General features: G+C 47.2%; 1 protein-coding gene and 1 long non-coding RNA gene across 3 annotated transcripts in view; one reads left to right on the top strand and one right to left on the bottom strand.

Annotated features, from left to right (window-relative positions):
• The window catches only part of LOC147348121 (uncharacterized), a 182,562-nt gene extending 180,743 nt beyond the window's left edge, over nt 1–1,819 (top strand). Inside the window, exon 3 of one of the 2 annotated variants that reach the window (XR_015151059.1) lies at nt 766–1,819. Coding sequence is in view for 1 of the 2 variants with exons in the window: in XM_086366486.1 (XP_086222612.1) it covers nt 766–847 (82 nt within the window). In the remaining variant the exon portion in view is untranslated. The remainder of the gene's footprint in view (nt 1–765) is intronic. The other variant, XM_086366486.1, reaches the window with a different exon arrangement.
• A 12,153-nt stretch (nt 1,820–13,972) lies between these two features.
• Nucleotides 13,973–17,888, bottom strand: LOC147348120 (uncharacterized). Its single transcript, XR_015151079.1, has 2 exons — nt 17,044–17,888; nt 13,973–16,444 (listed from the first exon to the last, which is right to left on the bottom strand). It is a non-coding gene; the product is annotated as an uncharacterized LOC147348120 (long non-coding RNA).
• Between the last annotated feature and the right edge of the window lie 479 nt (nt 17,889–18,367).

The raw sequence follows: 18,367 nt of genomic DNA, 5'->3' as shown, positions 1-18,367 counted from the left end.
TTAGAGAAACTGATCTAGAAGGTAGAGTCTTGAGTTATTGAGAATGACCCATGTGAAGATCCAGCATTTGGTGGATGATCATCCATCCCATGGACAGAGGAGCCTAGAGGCTACAGTCCATAGGATCACAGAGAGGCAGACATGATTGAAATGACAGCACGCATGCACACTTGCAACCATAGTCAAATTTAATCCCAGGTTAGAGGTCTTCTGGCTCTTGGAATGTAGATCCCCCAAATGCCCAAAGTAACCAACAGCCAAACTCCACTCCACCTCCAAATGTGCATCAGATACAACAAGAGGTATCAGAGGCTATGAAAGTGTTCACTGTGATGAGAGCTTGACCCACATCCTCATTCAGTCTTCCCTGAATCATGAGGTGGTGTCTTAGGTTGGGTTCTGTTCAAAGCAAACCCTGAGCCAAGGCCCCTGGTGGTTTATTTGGGAGGTGATCCCAGGAAGTATGGTGATGGTATGGGGACGTGAGTCAGCGAAGGGAAGAAAATGATACTGTGCATGAAAGTGCGGGTTATGTAGTGGGCACCCAGTTCTCCACCCTGATGGAGACCCACAAGAAAAAAACTTGTGAAACAAACCTCACAGTCACCTCACCAGGGGCAAGAAATCTGCCACCAACCCCGATCCTCACTGGTTGAGGCTGTGGGCACATGTGGATGGCCCTGCACATTCAGCTGTGCTCAATGCTGTGGGCGGAGGACACTCTCAGGTAGGAAGTCATGGGTTTCCTTAAACTGTCCCTTGCAGCCTCCTGAGGAAGCCCAGTGGCTGTGAGCGAGATCCCAGCAGCTTCTGCTGCAGGCGCACGTCACTTTCCTGTGAGAGATGAGAGACCTGAAGGAACTCCCAACGTCAGACAGCTTGGCCCTGCTCAGATCTGCTGGATTAGACGTTGCTCAATGTCCTTCTGTGAGAACATGCTCCAAGATGAAGTGAGAGTGGGACCAGGGCCCATTGAAACTTTATCACCACCTTCAAGGTGATGCCAGCGGCAACCAGAGCAAGGAAGAGCCGACTGCAACTGTGACATGAACCTGCTGTGGTTCTGGAAGCTCTGGCATCTCTGTGGCACTCCTGGTGGCAGCACACCCAGGCAGGAGCTGTCCCATTAGAGCCTCTGTCTGTCCCACAGAGCCTGGAGCCTAGAAGGGCGGTCACTTCAGGGGAACCCCCCACTGCTGACCCAGGGCCTCAGCAGCATCTTCTCAGCTGTACCTCCTGGGTCATGGCTCCCTCCTCCAGATCTTGTAACAGAGTGGTAGACATTGATAGTCTCGAGGGCTTGTGATGGCTGCCAGACCAGACCTGGGGGGCGAACAGCAGACAGAGATCTGAGACTAACAGACAAGCAGCCAGCCCGTAACACCTTCCAGCCCCACCATCACCCATGCAGTCAGAGCTGGCCCTTCCCTGCCCCCAACACACCTCATCTGCACTGTGGCCACTCTCAGCTTGGACAAGGTGGACCCACATAATCACATTCATAACACGGTGCCTAACAGTACATATTCAGGAGTCAGACAGCTCTGGATTCAATTCCCTGCTCCGTGGCCTGCCAGCTGCAGGTTACCTGACTTCAGTGATGGGGAAACTGGAGTCTCTCATCTGTTGACTGTAGGTGACAAATGGCCCCTGGCAGAGCCAGGATCAAGTGGGTCAGGCCCTCACATATATTAAGTGTTCAGTCAGTGTGAACTGTTAGCTTTGCAGTAATTGAACTACCTGGGGGAAGGGAGAGGCATGATATGATTTGTCCAGTTGGTGTTCCCCAAAGATGGTCCATAATATAACATTAATCATGAATAATTACTAATCATGCTTCTTACTAATTACACTGAGCCACCATAGCCCCATACATGTGTGCATGCTGTTTCTCAGTCATGTCTGAATCTTTGAGACCCTATGGACTGTAGCTCGCCAGGCTCCTCTGTCCATGGAATTTCTAGGCAAGAATACTGGAGTGGATTGCCATTTCCTCCTCCAGGCGATCTTCCCGACCCAGGGATCAAACCCATGTCTCCTGCATTGCAGGCAGATTCTTTAACTGCTGAACCACTGGGGAAGTTCTTATAGCCCCATGATTTCTGTCCAAACCCCTGCAAGTCTTGTGGGGACACTCAGGGGTCCTCTGAGGACCTCAGATGTTAACATTACCAACTCTGGGCTCTATGCTAATGGGGGATAAACAAAGCATGGACGGTCTGAGGAAACTGGATCTGACCCAGGCTCAGGGAGGCTCATGGTGGAGGTGGCTGCGAATGAGTTCTCCCTCTGGTCCGGAAAAGACAATTCCTTTCCATGTGTTCCTTTGCTCCTGGAGGTTGCTTTCCAGGCAGTGTGGTCCTCCCAGCCTTCCTGAAGCTCTGCCTCCTCTGCACCAGGGCTGTGGGGGGCATGCCAGGCCCCCACAAACTCCCTTTGTTCCGAGCACACCTGTGGAAAGCTGAGTGGGGTAGGAGCAGGTCCTCCTATGGCCTCACCAGCCGGTGGCAGGGCCATGTTCTTAGATCCCCATCTTGACCCGTGGAGCAGATCACACCAAGGGAGACTTCTGGCCTCCTGGAGGAACTATGGCTCACAAGGCCACCTTGGCAGATTGCAGCCCTTCCCCAGAGTCCCCTTTAAACCTTTTCAGTGACTGCAAATCGAAAGCCCTGGAAGACTCAGGCAGGTGTTGGAGGAGTGCCTGGACCCCTGGGCTGGCGTGGCTTTCTCTTTTCCAGGAACTGCCGCTCGCTGTCTGATTACAGGGGCAGCACAGGCCTTCTCTTCTCTCTTTCTCCCCTCCCAAGGGTATTTTCTATGTGACTTAGAATAAGTATTCGGTCATGTGGATGTTACTATGGCAACCCATGTTTTAAATAAAAATAGTCCTCCACCCCCGGTAGCCTGTCAGTGTGAAATGAGCCGATAGGCAGTGAAAGGCTGTTGGCATCTGCATCCCTTCCATTCCCAGCAGCAGCCTCCTGGCACCCCCGGCCTCGAGGGCAGAGCCTGCAGCTGTGTGCAGGGGGCGGGCCTCCTGGGTCATCTGGGGAGAAGGCAGGTAACTTAGCGCAGTTTCCCCACCTGGCGGAGGGCTCTGTCTGGTGCTTCCGCCCGGGGACCTCTGCCAGCGGCGGATGGATGCTGCTGTTCTCAAAGTTTCTCGCCAGAAAGACTCTAACTGATTGAAAGTGGGCTTTGTCTTGAGGTCTCCATCTGGGAGAACAAAAACGGAGACAAGGCTTTATGTGCAAGTAGTTTCACTGGGAGGCCACCCAAAGAAGCTCCAGCGGAGCGGGAAGGGAAGGCAGCTGGTGAAGGTGCCTTATCAGAAGTTGACTGCTCTGCATACAGGGAGCTCAGCCCCCAGGAAGTTTGGAAGCCATGTTATCCCCCAACGGGGCAAAGAAACTGGTGGATTTGTCTCGCAAACTCCTTGGGTGCTTGAATGAGTGCTCTTCCCAGGGGCCATAACTCTATGTTCCCAGCTTTACCTGTGAGAAATCAGAATAAAAACAAAACGCCAGCGAAGTCATCAGGCAGAGTCGCAGGCATTAGCAGGCAGCAGCCTGCAGCATTTGAAGGTGAATCCTTACGTAGAGGATCCGCGCAGGGCAGCAGGTCACCTGTCCTGGGCCTCCTGGCTGAGCTGTCTGTTGGCCTGTCCATGAATTTCCCCAACTGTCGAAAGTGCTTTAGAGTTGGGCTAAGGAGCTTCAACTGAAAAGTGAAAGGAATGTAATAATAAAGATATTAATAAAAAACGGACCTTTGAAAGGTTGCCAAAGTTCCAGAGAGCCAGGTGGTGAAATTGGTGTTTCCATGGGCAAGGCTGACTGTCCTCATCACACTGGAGAGTGGAGGAAGGGTTGTTTTGTTGTCGTTGTTTAGTCACTAAGTTGTGTCCCACTCTTTTCTGACACCATGGACTATAGCTCGCCAGGTTCCTTTGACCTTGGAATTGTCCTGGCAAGAATACTGGAGTGGGTTGCCATTTCCTTCTCCAGGGGATCTTCCCAGCCCAGGGATCAAACTTGTGTCTCTTGCATTGGTAGGTGGATTCTTTACTGCTGAACCATCTGGGAAGCCTCAGGAGGCAGCCTATTAAGTCCCAAATGAGTGGTTTTGGAAAAGTTTGAGTACATCCTTCTTGACTCCCATATCTGATCCTGTGGGGAGTTAACACATGTTAAGATTAGACACAATGATATTGAACCTAACTCAAACACTGAGGGGTGTAATGGATGGTGGTTTAGGTAAGAGCAAACAGGTAGAAATGCATTGGAGGTGCATTGCTTTGAGCTCTTGGCATGAATTGGGACAAGGCAGGCATTGTGCCTTCTCATTAGGTTCCATTGAAACTAACAACCATCTGGCAGATCCATTCACCTTCAAATGTCGGGCACCTTGGTCTTGCTTTGGATGCAGAGTCAGTGGGTCTTTCCATCAGTGGAAGACAAGTTGCTTCTGGAAGTTGCCCCACCACCTCCTGGACCAATTAGATACCTTCTCCTTGGAATCTGCTCCTGAGTGGATGTAACAAGGACAAAATTTGACTGGAGTTTATTGATGTCAACAGTAGTGTCCTGAAGAAACAGAGTTTTCTAATTCCAGGAGACTGTGAGCTCTTGGGGCGCTAAAATTCTCTGGGTATCCCATTGTTGTTCAGTTGATAAGTCATGTTTGACTCTTTGCAACCCCATGGACTGTGGCATGCCAGGCTTCCCTGTCCTTCACTGTCTCCCAGAGTTTGCTTAAACTCATGTCCGTTGAGTTGGTGATGCCATCCAACCATCTCATCCTCTGTCATCCCCTTCTCCTGCCCTCAATCTTTCCCAGCATCAGGGTCTTTTCTAATGAGTCAACTTTTTGCATCAGGTGGCCACAATATTGGAACTTCAACTTTCAGCATCAGTCTTTCCAATGAATATTTAGAGTCAATTTTCTTTAGGATCCACTGGTTTGATCTCCTTGCTGTCTTAAGGGACTCTCGAGAGTCTTATCCGGCATCACAGTTTGAACACATCAATTCTTCGACCTTTAGCCTTCTTTATGGTCCAACTCTCACATCCATACATGACCACTGGAAAAACAATAGCTTTGTTGACAAAGTGATGTCTTTGCTTTCTAATATGTTGTCTAGGTTTGCACACTTTTCTTCCAAGGAGCAAGTGTCTTTTAATGTCATGGCTGCAGTCACCATCCACAGTGATTTTGGAGCCCAAGAAAATAAAGTCTGTCAATAAAATAAAGTTCTACTTTTTCTCCATCTATTTGCAATGAAGTGATGGGACCAGATGTCATGATTTTAGTTTTTGAATGTTGAGTTTTAAGTCAGCTTTTTCACTCTCCTCTTTCACTAGCATCAACAGGCTCTTTAGTTATTCTTTGCTTTCTGCCATTAGGGTAGTTTCATCTGCATATCTGAGGTTATTGATGTTTCTCCTGGCAATCTTGATTCCAGCTTGCGATTCATTCAGCCTGGCATTTTGCATGATGTACTCTGCGCAGAAGTTAAATACGCAGGATGACAACATATGGCTTTGATATACTCTTTTCCCAATTTGGAACCAGTCCATTGTTCCATGTCCAGTTCTAACTGTTGCTTCTTGACCTGCAAACTGGTTTCTCAGGAGGCAGGTAAAGTGGTCTGGTATTCTCATCTCTTTAAGAATTTTCCACAGTTTGTTGTGATCCACACAGTCAAAGAGTTTAGCACAGTCAATGAAGCAACAGTAGATTTTTTTTTTTTAATTTCCTTGCTTTTTCTATGATCCATAGCATTTCGATACATTCTTCTTCCTTTTCCTATGGAATTAATAAGAATCTGTCTCTATGCTTGCCATGGGAAGAGACCTGACAGATTCTAATTCCTTTGGAGGGATCCCAGTGGGATTAATATCCTACTGCTGCTAAGTCGCTTCAGTCGTGTCCGACTCTGTGCGACCCCATAGACGGCAGCCCACCAGGCTCCGCCATCCCTGATATTCTCCAGGCAAGAACACTGGAGTGGGTTGCCATTTCCTTCTCCAATGCATGAAAGTGAAAGGTGAAAGTGAAGTCGCTCAGTCGTGTCCGACTCTTAGCGACCCCATGGACTGGCTCCTCCGTCCATGGGATTTTCCAAGCAAGAGTACTGGAGTGGGATGCCATTGCCTTCAGTTCAGTTCAGTTCAGTCGCTCAGTCGTGTCCGACTCTTTGCGACCCCATGAATCACAGCACGCCAGGCCTCCCTGTCCATCACCAACTCCCAGAGTTCACCCAGACTCATGTCCATCGAGTCAGTGATGCCATCCAGCCATCTCATCCTTTGTCGTCTTCTTTTCCTCCTGCCCCTAATCCCTCCCAGCATCAGAGTCTTTTCTAATGAGTCAACTCTTCGCATGAGGTGGCCCAAGTACTGGAGTTTCAGCTTTAGCATCATTCCTTCCAAGGAAATCCCAGGGCTGATCTCCTTCAGAATGGACTGGTTGGATCTCCTTGCAGTCCAAGGGACTCTCAAGAGTCTTCTCCAACACCACAGTTCAAAAGCATCAATTCTTCGGCACTCAGCCTTCTTCACAGTCCAACTCTCACATCCATACATGACCACAGGAAAAACCATAGTCTTGACTAGACGGACCTTTGTTGGCAAAGTAATGTCTCTGCTTTTGAATATGCTGTCTAGGTTGGTCATAACTTTCCTTACAAGGAGTAAGCGTCTTTAATTTCATGGCTGCAGTCACTATCTGCAGTGATTTTGGAGCCCAAAAAAATAAAGTCTGACACTGTTTCCACAGGCTCTCAGATGAAGCCCTGTGAAAACCTTTCTGTTATTTCGTGCAGGAGATCTGTTCAGGAGTGAGAGAGGAATGGAAAGATTATCTTAGTCTCATTTTCACAGAGGACTCAACTGAGAGGGACATAGCAATGAAAGAGGATTGTTTTGAGGGCAGGGAATGGGGGAGTGGGTTGGGCAGGAAGAACCTGGAGCTGCCATGCAGGTCTGCTGATGTCTCAGCCAGGTCACTGGGGCACTCCTGAGCAACGACTTCCCCTCCGAGGAGTTCCGCATTGGCAGGAAGTGGCCGGGAAGGGCATGACCTTTGTTCTGAGACTGGGGTACATCTGAAGGCTCCATGGAGGCTGTCAGCTCACTGCACTTCTGGCAGTTGAATGGCAGGCTCTTTCTTGAAGGGAGCTCACAGCTCCATGGCTGTATAGGGAAGAAAGGGCGGCCGCCTTCTGCCGAGCACAGACGAGGCGGGCACGTTCTCCATTCGCTGTTCTCAGGTCCCCCACTGATCCTGGGAAGTCAGTGTCATTTCCACTCCCGCGGATGATGGAGATGTTGCAGAAAGGGGACTCATTCCGGACCCGAGGCTGAACTCTTGTCTCACGCTCAGAAAAGAATTATCCAAGGGGACACATGTGATGATAAAGGAAGAGACTTTTTGGGAAGGGGTGCTTGGGTGGGTGTGGGAGAAGAGCAGCAGGGGAAGGAAACCCAGAACTGCTCTGTCACATGGCTCACAGTCTCGGGTTTTATGGAAATAGGATTAGTTTTCGCATTGTCTCTCATCAAGCATTCCGACTCAGAGTCTTTCCTGGTGGTGCACACATCACTCTGGCAAGGATGGGTTCCAGCAAGGAAGGTTCTAGGAGGATGGCAAGACATATGGATTGTGGTCTCTCTCCTTTTGACCATTCCCGAATTCTTGTGGTAGGTGCTAATTCGTTAGTTCTGCATTCCTTGCCAGAACTTCCTGTTGTAAGATAACTTATGCACGTCATTACTATTGGGCCTGGCCAGGGCGGATGTTTAGGCAGTGGTTCCCCTAATCTAGCAAGTTGTTTACCCGAGACTGCCCTGCTAGTGACTGGCAGAACTGGGATTTGAACCTGTCTCTATCTGACTTGAACATTCCTGCTTCTGTGTTGTGGGGCAGCGGGTGCTGGCTCCAGCTACCATCATCCCCTGAGGGACGTGAGCTCTGCAGCCGCGGTGCCTGCTCGTTGCCCCCAAAGGCTGTTTCCTCTCTGGGGTGGTGTAGGTACAGCCGGCCCTCTGTATCTGTCAGTTCTGCATCCTATCAAAAATATTTGGGGGGAAAGAATTGGACAAAGTTCCAAAAAAGCAAAATTGGAATTTGCTGTGCACCCTGGCAACTCTTTACATAGCATTTACATTGTATTTACAACTATTTACATAGCATTTACATTGATTCAGTATAATAAGTAATCTGATTTAAAGGAGATGGGAGGATACGCCTAGATTATATGCTGATACGATTTTATTTGTGGGACTTGAGCATCCTCGGATTTCGGTATCTGGCAGGGGCGGGGTTCCTGGAGTCAATCCCCTGTGGACGCTGGATCCTGAGGGAGGGCTGTATGCACAGATGGGTCTGTCTTGGGTTCAAAACACAGCTCTCTTCCCCATGTGCCTTAGGCAGATGCTGAGAAGAGTAGTTTAACAGAGAGGGGATGACAGGAAACAGGCGTTGAGGGGAGGACTCTTGAGCTGTGCAGAATGTTTGGACAATTTTTAAAATGAACTTTTATTGCAGTATAGTTGCTTTCTAGTGTTGTGTTGGTTTCTACTGTAGAGCAAAGGGTCAGCCATACACAAACATACACTCCCTTCCTTTTGGACTTCCTTCCCACTCAGGTCCCCACGTGGGGACGGGTGTGACTCTGTCCTCACGGTGGCACTGGCTTCCCCCTGCACTTCCTGGAGCCTGTGGCCTGCACGGGGGCCCAGTGACACCAGGGTAGCAGGTAGAGCCTCAGGTCCAGAGCTTCAGAAAGGATGTGGTCACCCGTCTGTCACAGCCCCAGGGAGCCCAGGAAGCCCAGGTACCAGGTGGGCGTCCACACCAGCAGCCACACTGAGTACCCAAGGCTTGTGGAAAGAACCTGCCTCCAGTCTGGGGTATCCAAGTCTTGCAGCTCAGGATGCAGGAGCAGCAGTGATCCTCACATTTCCTGGGACATCTGAAGTAGTCACGTCACACTGCTGTCATAGAATATGACTGGGTGTCTTAAACAACAGAAATTGCTTTTTTTTTTTTTTTAATGGTTTTGGAGGCTGGAAGTCCAGGATCAAAGTGATGACCAGTTTCGTTTTTTTCTGAGGCTGTGCAGCTGTCTCCTTGTAGTATCCTCACGTGGTCCTACCTCCTGTGTGTGTGTACCTTTTGCATGAGTCTTCCTCTTCTGTTTTTTTGGCCGTGCCACCTGGCTTAGGGGACCTTAATTCCCCGACCAAGAACGGAACCCAGAGCCTCTGCAGTGGAAGCGTGTGTGGAGTCTTAACAACTAGGCCACCAGGGAGGTCCCTCTCTTCCTCTTTAAGGACACGGGTCCTGTCTGATTAGGGCCCCGCCTTTATAACCTCATTTAAGGTTCATTACCTCCCTGAAGGGCCTATCTCCAAATACCATCACATTCTAAGGCATTAGGGCATTAACATGCGAATTTTAGGGGGACACAGTCCAATTCATATCATGCACGAGTAGCTGGCAAGTGGACCTGGTCTCAGCCATCTTGCCTCGTTGTACCGACCCCAGAGACAGGAAAGGGGACAGCTGAGGGCCCCACAGCTTGAGTGGCAGTTAGTGCTGAGTCAGGAGCAGATCTGTCTGCCCACGGTGATCCCAGCCCGAGGACTGCTCATGCCCACAGCCTGCAGGGCATCATGCCTCTGAGGTCTCCTGGCCTTGGTCCTCTCTCCTTGGGGACCTCTGGCACCTGTCCGTGGCTCCCCAGATTCTCCTGAATCTGGTGCTTCTCTTTCCTTGATGGATGCTCCAGGAGGTGGCAGGGTGTAGCGCCAAGGCCATGGTTCCCAGGCTGGCTGGGCTGGGTGACCTTGAGCAGGAGCTTCTTCCCTCTATCCCCTCATCTGGAAACTGAGTGGGCAGGGTTAGGCTGTCATTCATGCTTCTCTAGTCTTTTTTTTTTTTTTTTTTTAGTGTTGTTGAAAATTTGCGGGGAGGTATGTGGGCACTTGTATCTGCTGGAGGGATAATACATTGCAATAATCCATCTGGGAAGGCAATTTGGTAGTATTTCAAATGCTTCAAAGAAACTACATATCCAAGATGATTTCTTGTGACATGTTCTTAGGAGCAGACCAGCTGGGCCGCATCTTAGCTACAAGGGGAGACCTTAGTGTTGGTTTCTAATTCTATTTTTATAAATGTCAAAATGCCCAATGCCAAGGGATCAAACAAACAATGGTAGTCTAGCCAATGGAACACACAGACATGATTCTGCAAAGATCATTTAATGACTTGGTAAGATTTTTCATCATATCAAATGAAAAGGGTAATTACAGAACAGCACACAGTATGATTTCATCTGTTAAAAAAAATAAAGATCTGAAAGGATAATTACAAAGGTTAACAATAGTGGGATACACAGTGATTGCTTCTGTATGATGGGATTGGAGAGATGTTTTAAAATCTTTATTTTCTAAAGTAATATATATTCATTGCTTTTATTATAAGAAAACCCACAGAAACAGTTCTATTAAAATAATTTACATAGTTCTGACAGATACTTCTGGCTAAGTCTATAGCTATTACTGACTCACTCCTCCCTTGCTGTCTCAGCTTTCCCACTCTGTATCTGAATTCTCATCTTTCTAGGGTGGGTAGGGAGGCCAGCTGATAGAGTTGTGGCCATTGAGATGCAAGTGGAAGTCTGCTGGGTGATGGTGGAGGTTTCTAGAGAGGTTATGTCTCTTGATGAAAGGAAGGGGATAGTATTGGCTCTTCTACTTCCCTTTTCCTCTTCCCAGAAGGTGGAGGTAATGCCTTGAACAGCAGCAGCCCTCTTGTGACGGTGAAGTGATAAGGATGATAAAGCAGAGGGGCTCCGATAGCCTGGGCTTTTGATGGCGTTGTTGAGTTATTTCATCCTCCTGGATTCACCTTTCAGGCTTCGTGTTAAGGGTGATAATTCTGATATAACAGTTCTGATTAGGCAGGTTATGAATGCTGTTAGCTGCAAGTAACAAAGTTTAGGTCTTTCCTTTAGGTCCTAAGTCACTCCTACCACACCACACTGATTCCATGGAAACAGGGGTGTCTTCACCAAGACACTTTCTTCCAAAGATGGTGGTGCCATCTGTTTGGCATTAGTGTCTCAATTTGTTTGGTGACTCTGGGAGGAGAGGGGCACTGAATGTCTCCTGAAGGATCAGAAATGCAGTAAGCATGCCCCCCAGCCAGAGCAAAGCAGGGCACGGCATGGGCAAGTGTGTCAGCTGTCCCTCAAAATACCTACTATGTGCCGAGTCCTGGGTTTCTGAAGCTTATTGTCTAATGGAGAAATAGGATATGGCAAAGCCATAGTTAATTATTTGCTGAATTGTTTTGAAGTACAGGATGCCGTGCAAGTAACGGGGATCCTGACCTAGTCCAGAGCTCAGAGAAGGCGGCCTAGAAGCTGTTTTTTGTGTCCTTCAGCTCCACAAGGATGAATGCCTCCCAAATGCCTGGGCTTGTTTCTGATGGCCTCTGGTCACAGTGCCCCAGGGAAGGCCTTCTTCTCTGGGATAAGAGCCCTCACCTGTGGGCTTCTGAGCTTTCAGCTCCCCAGAGCTTGAGTGACGTGAACACACCTTAGCGGAGGCCATCCCTGGAACCATACTCATGCAGGATGGGCTGGCCAAGCTGGGCCGAGAAGGGCCTGTCTACAAAGATGGGGTCCATGGTCTCTCTTTCAACAAACATGTATTGACACCGACTGTATGCCAAGTGCTGTTGGATACACCAGTGATCATAGGAGTCAGTTATGCCAGCCCTTGGGTCTGGAGGAAGATCAGATCACAGGTAAATAACATGAGTCTAAAGGTGACCTGTGCTGCGTGCGATGGCAAGACAGGGCAGGGTCCGGAGATGGGAGGGAGGGGTGTGCTGCCGATGGCAGCATGCGGTCCGCTGGACGGTCAGGGGGCTGTCACTGGGGGAGGAGGGGCGTGGTGACACCTGAGGGGATGCTCGTGAAGGCCCTGGGGGAGGCAGTGTGGGAACAGCAGGCCAAGGGGTGGATCCCACGTGGCCACGGGCGGTGGAGGCCAGAGCCCTGTGACCTGACTGGTGTTTTAAAAGGACTGCAGGTCAGCCTTTGCCTCTTCAATTTATGGAGTCAGACAGCAAGAGGGTCAAGGGTGGGGGGCCCTGGCAACCCTCCAGGTGGTGAGCTGCGTCAGTGGCCATGGTCTCGGCCCGTGCCCGCCAAGGAAGCTGATCAGTGAAGCGTTTACCTTCATCTTGTTGTATCTTTTAATGTGTATGGCTTTGGTAATCATAAAAAAGTATTCAAATTACTTCTAAAGAAGTGGTTCTCTCTGGGGACAGAATGATAAGGGCCTTCCACAGTCTACCATATGTGTCTGTGCTCCTCTTGATTTTTGAGCGATTTGGTTCTGCAACAGTGTATTTTTTTTCCCTCCTGTTTTGTTCTGTGGCTCTAAACACTGAGGGGCATTCCTGGAAGCATTGTACAAAAAGAAATGGTAAAAAAAAAAAAGTGGATTGTGTTTCACAGTTGTAAAGTCACACACCCACACACCCCTCTTCCTCCACTTAAGTCAGGCCTCAAGGGAACAGCCTTGGAGGTTCACTCCAGGAGGGCATGGCTTTTCCCCCTCATTTCCAGTGCTTTCTCTGCCCGAGCTCCAGAGTTTCAAGCAGAAGACACGTAAGCAGTCTTGAAGGCACTCGGTCACATAGTGTTAGGCTGCTGGCAGGTGTGTGTGTGTGTGGAGGGGGGGGAGGGCGCTGCCCAGGAAGGAAGGATGAAGCCCCTCAGCAGGGTTGGCAGCAGACATTTGGGGGCCTGATACCTCACCAGCCGTGAGGCCTTGAGCAAGTGTCTCGACCTTTCTGAGCTGGTTCTTCACCTAAGAGATGGGGATGACGACACTGCTTCCCTCCCCAGAGAGGCTCCGAGCCTCAGTGAGATGACCCCGTACAAGGGCCGGGATGCAGGAAATAGCAGCAGGGGAGTGGGGTCACTGTGTTGGTTCTGGAGCATAGCGACCTGTGGCTCTGGAAACTGAGCTCCACGCTGTGTGGCCTAAGCCCGGTTACTTGACCTGTCTGGGCCTCTGCTTCGTCAAGTGGAAAATGGAGTTGCAATGGGACAAGGCCAGGTGGAGGTCTTTCCACAGTCACAGGCACCCCCCGAAGCCATGACGGCAGCCCCTCTGCTCCTCTCGGTGCCCACCCCAACTCCCGATTTCATTCACCTGAGATGTGACTGATGGGCCACTAGGAGGCGCCCACCTGCTCTGCTAAGATGGCAGAGCATCCCGGACCTGAAGCAGCTCCCAGCTTTCACCTTTCTTAGCTCTCCTTGCTTCTGGACTCTGTGCTACCCATTAGAAATCAGAAGCAGTGCCCCAGTATACCAGAAGCTGGAGAGAATTAGGCTCTCTTACTTATTTTGATCCATTTTTCTACCAAAACTCTTTTCTGCTATGCCTTAAGAAAAATTAATCTTTATTGGAGTATAGTTGATTTACAGTGTGTTAGTTTCTGCTGTACTGCAAAGTACATCAGTCATACATATATTCACTCTTTAGATTCTTTTCCCAGATAGGTCATTACAGAGAACTGAGTGGAGTTCCCCATGCTCTACAATAGGTTCTTATTACCTATTTTTTGTGTGTCAGGACTTCCCTTGTGGCTCAGACAGTAAAGCGTCTGCCTACAATGCAGGAGACCCGGGTTCAATCCCTGGGTCGGGAAGATCCTCTGGAGAAGGAAATGGCAACCCACTCTGGTACTCTTGCCTGGAAAATCCCATGGATGGAGGAGCGTGGTAGGCTACAGTCCATGAGATCGCAGAGAGTAGGACACAACTGAGCGACTTCACTTGGTGTATATGTCAGTCCCAATCTCCCAATTTATCCCTCCTCCACTTATCCCCTGGTAACCGTAAGTTTGTTTTCTATATCCGTGACTCTACTTCTGTTTTGTAAGTTCATTTATAGCCCCCCTTCAAAAAAAAAAAAAAAGATTCCACATATAAGTGATAATACGTATTTGTCTCACATCTCTCAGTATGACAAACTTTCAGCCTATCCATGTTACTACAAATGGCATTTGTTCCTTTTTATGGCTGAGGAATCTTCCATTGTATGTGTGCACCACATCTTCTTTCTCCTTTCCTCTGTTGATGGACATTTAGGTTGTTTCGCGTCCTTGCTACTTGTAAACAGTGCCGTCATGACCTTGGGGTGGACTGCTGTGCCTTTTAAAATAGCAATTTCAAACTCTTTGGCCTCTGTGAGGTTCTTTGAGTTTAAGGGACAGAGTGAATGAGGGAATGAATGTTTATTGCCTCTCTTCTCTTTAAAAACCCATCAACCATCACTATGGTGAAAACCTTCCACTTCACCTCTGTGAGGTCCTGAACTCTTCCTAAAATTTCAGCAACATCTGTGTATATAGTTTTCCCTGCAGCCTCACTGCTGTAGGTAAGATACGATACATGGGAGTTCTTGCTTTGTGGCAGCACAGCGAATACGTTACTATTAATATATGTGTAGCTATATAGTGAGGAAAAGCCAGTACCCCGGGGTATCATTTTCAACAAAGGGCTGAATGTCCTTGGCTGTGGCTTACACAAGGCATGCATAAACCCCCACCCGTGGGACCTAAGTAAACGTCTAGTCATGACTCCAAGTGAGGTGAACCAGGAAAATCTCCCCTCCCTCCATCATCAAAAAAGAAACCCACCTCAAGGTAAATAACAAAATTTTTCAAGTTCAAGTGAAATGACTGTCCAGTGTTCATCTTTATGGTGTTATGTTTTAGAGTCAAGAGTTTCTCCAAGTTAACTGCCAAATCCTAAAGGGCTTCTGATTACTCAGACTGACCCTGGGTGCTCTGAGCTGGCATGGCTGACTTTCCTGGTCCCCAAGTGTTCATTACAGAGGTGGCCAATCAAAGGCAGGTCTGCGTGTGGGTCTGGGGGAAGGTTTCTTAACCTCTCCTTGCCTGTGGTTCCTCTTCATAAATGGGCTTGTTGTGAGCTCTGATGAAAGGCATCTAAAGCCCTGAAAATGTGCCTTGTACTCTGTTAATAATTCAGTCACTAAGAAATGAACATCTAAGCCTTTAAATTGGTGGAAACTTTTACCTTCCAGTGTCCCTGCTGTGAGGGATAAAAGGATGTTCTGGGGATGTTTGTTTAGGTGAGGAAAGGAAGGGTCAGGTTTCCACAGCGTAGAACACCAGGAGATTTACTTTAAAAATTCAAAAAAGTAGGTTTAAGAAAAATTATTATTCAACTACAGTGTGGACTTAAAAAAATGTTCACAACCTTAAAGTTGAGAGTTATGTTTTCTTTGGCGGGAATTTTTAGGATTTCGAGCCGAGGAGACAGCCTCTAAAGTAATCCTGAGAGAACTGCTCCAAGGAGGCGATGAGGGGGAGCTACATCACACAGAATTTTTCAACAAAGGGCAAGTAGTCAGAACAAGATGATTGTTAATTAAAGAAAACCAGATATCTCAAGATCAGGAATTTAGCACTTTGTTCTGTATGGAAAGAGGCAAGGAGAAATCATTCCTTTGATATGTACCTCTCCTGTCTGGGGCCAGTATGCAGTTTCCCCATTCTGAGTTTCCTCAGGGCTCACTATAGGGAGTGGCTGCAGGCCGGCAGCTAGATGGCAGGTGGTCTTGTCTTTCCTGAGTTTCTCAGGCTCGTGTTGCAGGACTGGAGTCGCTGATGACGTGTTTACTGATATGGCCAGAAATATTCTATTTCTCAGATCCTTCTCTTGAACCAGAATTTGACCAATATCTGGGAGATATTTTATGACCAATTATTATCCCAGGGCACAGGGAGGCTCATCCCAGATCAGGCGAAGTTCCTGTGCCACTCCAGGTGCAAAGTTCCAGATTAGGCCCTGTTGATAAGGAAAGGTTCTTTGGATCTTCTGTCTTAGTCAGATCCAGGAAATGTTTTTCCTTGTTGCCTATTCTCATACCTAGAATCACACTGTTATAAGAGTCATAAATATGATCAAATTCCTCAAGATGTTTCAGTTCAGTTCAGTCGCTCAGTCATGTCCGACTCTTTGCGACCCCATGAATCGCAGCACGCCAGGCCTCCCTGTCCATCACCAACTCCCGGAGTTCACTCAGACTCACGTCCATCGAGTCAGTGATGCCATCCAGCCATCTCATCCTCTGTCGTCCCCTTCTCCTCTTGCCCCCAATCCCTCCCAGCATCAGAGTCTTTTCCGATGAGTCAACTCTTCGCATGAGGTGGTCAAAGTACTGGAGTTTCAGCTTTAGTATCATTCCTTCCAAAGAAATCCCAGGGCTGATCTCCTTCAGAATGGACTGGCTGGATCTCCTTGCAGTCCAAGGGACTCTCAAGATGTGTGGCCATCATCAGTTTTGTTGGAGGCCCGGTTGTACACTGGGCACTGTAAAAGACAACAATCTCACAAAATAGACATGATATATAAATAATACAGCTAGTACCGTTGACAAAAGTCATAGTTAAACATCCTATTCACCATTCAGTCCTATGTAACCAACTCCTGTTCATCTGGAGGAAGCAATCAGACATATTCCATTCGTTTTGTCACTTGTTACCCAGTTAGTTCAGTGGCATCTGAAGCTATCAGAAATTTTTGTTTTAAAAAGTTCTTTTTATGAGTCTTCTTGAAAATCTTCATTTTGTAAAAGCATCAGTGTAAAATAATTATTGTCTACAAAGGACAAAGCTTAAAATACTGTGGTTAAAGATTTAAGTACAATGCAATTACCAGGAAACTTGGATATTTTTGTGATATAACATTTTAGGATAATAACTAGAATTATGATTAATAACATTATATCAGGACATATCAGAGGGCAGGGATTCCATATAAATTTTGGAATATATTAATGACATTTATCCATGCTATAACCTAAGGTTATAACCTTATAAGACTATAACCCTATAGTCTTAGGTTCTAGGACTATAACCTAAGGTTCATCTTCAGTTACTTGACAATACTTCTGAAGTAATTTAACATACCAAATAAACTTAGTTTAATATTCCTCTCCAAGATCATTCAGAGATGTTCCTTTGAAGTATCTCAGAGTCAACTGGAAGCTAAAAGAATTTTAGTTAAGAGTTTGATAAAAAATATCAAAGAGGTTTAAAATGCAACCAAACTTACACAACAGGAAAACAAATATGAATCACTTGTGTGTGCACTAAGTTGCTTCAGTTGTGTCCGACTCTTTGCGACCCCACGGACTGTAGCCCGCCAGGCTCCTCTGTCCATGGGATTTTTCTCCAGGCAAGAGTACTGGAGTGGGTTGCCATGCCCTCCAGGGGATCTTCCCACAGGGATAGAACCTGAATCTCTTACCTCTCCTGCAGGCACAGAAACTCACACCGTATGTTACCAAAGAGGAGCACTTCTAACAGAGAGAGAAATCAAATTCCAGTCTTGCATTAGTTTACTTAACAAGATCCATTTACTTAGTTAACTTCAATCTAAATTTAGTTAATCTAACCATGCATAAAACTTGTTTCTCAGGTTTCTTTTCCACAATTTTTCTTCAGTTTTTGTATCTGTATCAGCCTGTCCCTTATATTTTTTCTTCCACATAAAACCAACCAACTTATTTTCCTCAATAAAATATAATTCCATTCCTCATACCTTCTTTACTGAAAACACATTCTATTTCCTACTCAATATTGAAATGTTTCTGTAGTATTCCTGGTAGTTTTAATTACATGTTTAAATTAGAATCCTCAACTTTGTTTTGAAAAACAAGTCTATAAATTTATTCATGACTATTAGGCACTGTGGGATTCTAGTTAAAAATGGATATATCACCATAGTATAAACTAAAAATGCCTACAGGCATTATTTTTCTAGAGTAATTCAAATTAGTAGCTTCCATCTAGAAATATCACATAAGGTGTCTACATGGTAAACTGTCAGTGATTAGGGTTTTTCAATAGCTATTTAGAAAATTTTTAATTGGAGGGTAAATTACAGTATTGTGATCGTTTCTGCCGTACATCAATATCAATCAGCCATAGGTATACGTATGTCCCCTCCCCATCCCACCCCTCGAGGTGGTCGCAGAGCACTGGCCTTGAGTTCCCGTGTCATATAGCAAATTCACACTGGCTGTCTACTTTACATTTGGTAATGTATATGTTTCAATGCTGCTCTCTCAAATCGGCCTACCTTGTCTCTCAACTGTGCCCAAAAGTCTGTTCTCTGTGTCTGCATCGCCCCTGCTGCCCTGTAGGTAGGTTCATCAGCACCATCTTTCTGGCTTCCATATATATGTGTTAATATACTATATTTGTCCTTCTGACTTATTTCATTTTGTGT

Source organism: Bos grunniens, chromosome 22 (genome assembly GCF_055505025.1).
Source record: "Bos grunniens cultivar Pamir isolate PY7600 chromosome 22, Bosgru_T2T1.0, whole genome shotgun sequence".
In the NCBI taxonomy this organism is placed as follows: Eukaryota; Metazoa; Chordata; class Mammalia; order Artiodactyla; family Bovidae; genus Bos; species Bos grunniens.
The sequence above is the reverse complement of the archived record's forward strand: the minus strand, read 5'-3'. Positions and strand labels throughout refer to the sequence as shown.